Source organism: Lolium rigidum, chromosome 7 (genome assembly GCF_022539505.1).
Source record: "Lolium rigidum isolate FL_2022 chromosome 7, APGP_CSIRO_Lrig_0.1, whole genome shotgun sequence".
Classification (NCBI taxonomy): Eukaryota; Viridiplantae; Streptophyta; class Magnoliopsida; order Poales; family Poaceae; genus Lolium; species Lolium rigidum.
This window is the reverse complement of record NC_061514.1, coordinates 35,192,100-35,196,973: the sequence shown is the minus strand read 5'-3', so window position 1 is coordinate 35,196,973 and position 4,874 is coordinate 35,192,100. Positions and strand designations below refer to the sequence as shown.

At 41.7% G+C, this 4,874-nt stretch overlaps 1 protein-coding gene across 1 annotated transcript; it reads left to right on the top strand.

Annotated features, from left to right (window-relative positions):
* Positions 1 to 756: 756 nt before the first annotated feature.
* LOC124675115 (N-acylphosphatidylethanolamine synthase-like) lies at positions 757 to 4,555 on the top strand. The gene is made up of 5 exons (XM_047211185.1): positions 757 to 995; positions 1,678 to 1,805; positions 2,545 to 2,630; positions 2,749 to 2,886; positions 3,881 to 4,555. The coding sequence occupies exons 1-5, from the start codon at positions 757 to 759 to the stop codon at positions 4,166 to 4,168; spliced, it is 879 nt and encodes a 292-aa protein (XP_047067141.1). The 3' UTR covers positions 4,169 to 4,555.
* The last annotated feature ends 319 nt before the right edge of the window (positions 4,556 to 4,874 follow it).

The window sequence follows — 4,874 nt, the reverse complement described above, 5'->3', positions numbered from 1 at the left end:
GGCGACCATGTTTGACTCTAAATTTTCGTCAATGCTCGAGTTTTAGTGCATTGTGTCTCCTTTTTCTTAACTACACAAGATTAAAAGTTTAAATCTCTCTCAAGATTCGCAAGAACTACAACCCATCTACCGATGAGAGCATACATATATCTGACTATTTTTGTTTCCGGTTCGAGTCCGTCTCATTTTCGGTTTGAATCCGCTGTCCGATATATCTGCATTCATTCTAATCCAAAACCGGTCAATATCCGTTTCAAATTCGAATCCGCAAAAAAAAAAAGAGATGGTACAAGGAAAATTCGATCCAATCCGATCGCCCCTAAGCCATGTCGCTGGATTGGTGCCACTGCCAAAGGGATTGAACCTGAACAAAACTGCTGCTGCATTTGGGCCTCGGCCAATGGCCTAGATGCTATGGGCTTGTGGAATTGGTTTGGTTGGCTCAGCTCATTGGTTGGGTGCATCTGGGCAAGACAAGAAAACGGAGCCCCTGCCACGTCGTGCATCTACCGTAGTACGTACATGCATCTCATATCTATGTAAACTGTTTTGTGCATGGATCTGTGTGTGCCCACCCATGGACGATGCTACCATCTTTTCGTCAAATTCGGGAGGCCGAAGAACCGCTGGCAGCTCGGCCCACGGTCTAGCACAAGAGTTTCGTCTAACACAACTTGATACAGGCCCGGCCCACGCCGCAGAAAAAGGGTCGCTGCCCGCCGCCGTCCACGACCAACACGGCAGAGGAGTAAAAACATGGAGGCGTCAGCCGACGCTGCGGCGGCGGCGGCGCGGACGCTGCGGTGGGCGGGCCGCGCCGGCCACCTGGGCGGCGTCCCGCGCGCCGCGGTGATCGGCGCCATCGGCACCGTCGCCAAGGCGTACATGACGCTGCTCAACACCACCACCGTCCACAACGCCGACGCCCTCCACCGCGTCGTCAACTCGCGGCCACCCGGCACGCCGCTCCTCACCGTCAGCAACCACATGTCCACGTACGTTTCCGCTCCCTCCCGCCACCCCGTGTGTATTACTCCTACTGCTTGTGGCTTCGAGCTAGATTTAGGCGGAGAGATCGGCGGTTGCTGCTTGCGCAAGTGCTTCTGATCTGTCATTGTGGCAGCACCCGGTTGCCAATCTGTGCAAATTGCGTGGGTCGGTAACCTGCAAATAGAGACCTTCTTCGATGTCATTTACTTTTAGGATTGATGCTATGCATTCAGACATTCAGTCGTGTCTGTTCATTGGGGTTTATTGGTCAACATCATGTAGTGGATTTCTATGAACCATTATCAGAACTCAGGTACTCTGCAGTTATAATTCAGAGTTTTTGGACAAACCTCATTGGTCAGCAGGCGTCCACATGTTGAGTTTCAATTTAAGTGTTGAAATTTTAGTTAAATTTCACGAAGGCGCATATTGCTCTCTCTTTTTTACATGCCACATCGACTTAGTGTAGATTGAAAATGAAATTTTCTAGAAGCTGTGTATGCAATCGACAAGACAGATCTATCTTATCTTGATGTTGTCTTAGCATTTGGTGTATTGTACACGTGCCATGGGTAGGTGCCAGATGTTACAAATTAGTGCGGCATATATTATTTTCTGTATACCGTTCTTGTGTGTCCGGAGTTTTGGTAACCTCGAGGCTATCCTGTACTTGTACTTTTTGTACAGGATAGATGACCCGTTTATGTGGGGATTCAAGGGTTTCCCTATTACAGATGCGAAGCTTGCAAGATGGGTGTTGACAGCTGAGGATATCTGCTTCAGAAATGCATTCATGTCTTACATGTTTAGAGTCGGTGAGGCTCCTTGTGCTTCTTTGTTGTATTTATATTGCGTATTATGATACTCAGTATGGTACATTGTTGCATATCATCATGTTGGCATAGTTATCTTAACGAAACATCACTTTCACTTGTTCTAACTCATGCTGTGGAGCGTGCTCCGGCGTGGATTGTAGTAAATTTCAAGATAGGAAATGTTGCTATAGTAGTGCCATTTTATTGCATCCTTTAGTTAAGCATCTGGTAACCCCATTTAATAAATAGGCCTTTTTGCTCTCACTTGTATGTTTTCATCTAAAATGCAAATACCGTCATAGTTTGGAGCTGCTAACAACTGTCATAGATATTTTATTTACCTAAGAGGTCCTGATTTATGACACTCACTATCAAGACTAGCTCTAGAAAGTTAATTAAAAAACATCAAACTTTTCCAAGCACTATGTATGCTGTTGCTTACTGTATATTTGTTCATATAGTATGCATTTACCATGAAATTGCATGTTTCTTTTTCAGTACTACTACATATCAAATGAAATGATATGATGCTTGCCTTGCTTTGTTCTAGTATAACATAAACGATGATAAACTAACATCTATGTCATCTGACCTCTAGTTCAATTGGTACTTTAGATGTTGAGTGCTTGTGTTTTTTCTTTATTCTTGCATTTTCAGGTTCTGTTGCAAGGCAGTGTCAACATAGATGTGTATCACATAATTTGATGATTTTGCTACTGAAAACTAATTGTATGCACAGGAAAATGTGTGCCGATCACAAGAGGGGCTGGAATTTATCAAGAGCATATGAATGAAGCCCTTGAAGTGCTTAGCACTGGCAGCTGGGTATGCACATATTCTTCATTTCAGTATTAGTTATTCTGTCATTAACATCTGGTGTGCTTATGTTTACAAATACTGGCCTTTATTTGATTGTAAATTTCCTCATGACACGTTCAAACAGTTGCATTCATTCCCTGAAGGAAAAGTAGCCCAAGATCACCAGCCAATCAGACGACTGAAGTGGGGAACTGCCAGTCTTATTGTCCGAGCACCTGTAACTCCAATAGTTTTGCCTATTATTCACACTGGTTTTGAAAAGGTATAATGAAATTTTTTCTATCTCTGAGATACCATCGTTTTCTTAGATTTGCACATTTCAAATCAAAAGTTGCACACAGTACTGTTAATGAAAGATGATATATTGCTACAGTGGTGTGTGCTGATCTTTTTTTTTCATATTCAATGAGTTCATTAGCATTCTCTTTGGTAAAATGAAAGTCTTCTTCGGTGTTATTTCTCTTAGATTTGCACTGCATTGATGAGGAACATTTGAAGTTAAATGTTATACATAGTACTCTTAATGAAATACTGTATGATTTATTGCTACAGTGGTGCATGTCGATCTTTCTTTTCTTATTCAATGAATTGCATGACTCCCAGCACTAGTTCATCCACATTCTCTTTGATAAAATGTAAATCTTCTTCGGTGTTATTTCTCTTAGATTTCCACTGCATTGATGAGGACATTTGAAGTTAAATGTTATACATAGTACTCTTAATTAAATACTGTACGATTTATTGCTACAGTGGTGTATGCCGATTTTTCTTTTCTTATTGAACTGCATGACTCCCAGCACTAGTTCATGCACATTCTCTTTAATAAAATGAAAATCTTCTCGGTGTTATTTCTCTTAGATTATACTGAATTGATGAGGACATTTGAAGTTAAATGTTATACGGAGTACTCTTAATGAAAGGCTGCCATGATTTTTTGCTACAGTGGCGTATGTCGATATTTCTTTTCTTATTCAGTGAATTGCATGACTCCCAGCACTAGTTCATCCACATTCTCGTTGATAAAATGAAAATCTTCTTCGTTGTTGTTTCTCTTAGATTTGCACTGGATTGATGAGGAACATTTGAAGTTAAATGTTGTACATACTACTCTTAATGAAATGTGATTTATTGCAAAAGTACTGTGTTCGGTTTTTTACTTGTTCATGAACATCTCCCTTAATGACTCCCAGCTTATTCCCTTTGATAAAACAAAGATTTCTTTTGTGCTACTTTAACATCCACCTGCTGGACTGTAGGTCATGCCAGAGAAATCATTTTTTGGGCGCCGTCCACCATTCCCCCTCTGCGGCAAGGAGATACAAATTATTGTGGGAGAGCCAGTAGAATTTGATCTGCCGAGCTTAAAGCAGGAGGCAGCAACGATACCCCAAGACACATCGTTTGAAAGGAAGGGCTGGCCGACCATCACACCCGAGGGGCTAGACGAGGCAGCGCAGAGATGGCTTTACCAGAAGATGTCGGACAAGATTCGGTCTGTGATGGAGGGGTTGAGGAAAACGATTCTGAACCAGAAGCAACATTGATCATTTTGTTCTTTCACAATAGGCCAAGGACCGAGGGCCTCCATTTTTTCTCCAGTACCTTGTTGTGTTGGTTCGGAATCAGATATAGCTCCACTAGCTAGTTTAAGATGATGCAAACACAACAGGTGCAATCAGGATGAGTAATGGTTGGACATTGCACCTTCCCAAATGTACGATAGAAGCAGTTAGGACAATTAGAGTTCAGACAACCTGACTGTCATTAATGGCCACTATATTTGCACCCAAATCATATTTATTTGAACCACCAACACTGATATTCTTGTCTTTTTGTTATGATGAGTTTTACATAACAATAAGTTGTACATGCCAGCCTATGTTGTCAATATGTTCAAAGAGATTAATATTACGGACGTGAATTTTTGGCTCTCGGGTGACCTGTTTTGATCATATTCTTCATTTCAGTATCAGTCATTCTGTCATTAACAGATGGTGTGCTTATGTTTGCAAATACTGGCCTTTATTTGATTGTAAATTTCGTCATGACATATTCAAACAGTTGCATTCATTCTCTCAAGCCCAAGATCGACAGCCAATCAGACGACTGAAGTGGGCAACTGCCAGTCTTATTGCACGAGCACCTGTCCCCAGTAGCTTTGCCTATTATTCGCACTGGTTTTGAAAAGGTATATGGAAATCTGTGTATCTCTGAGATACCATCATTTTTTTTACAGATTTGCACTGCATT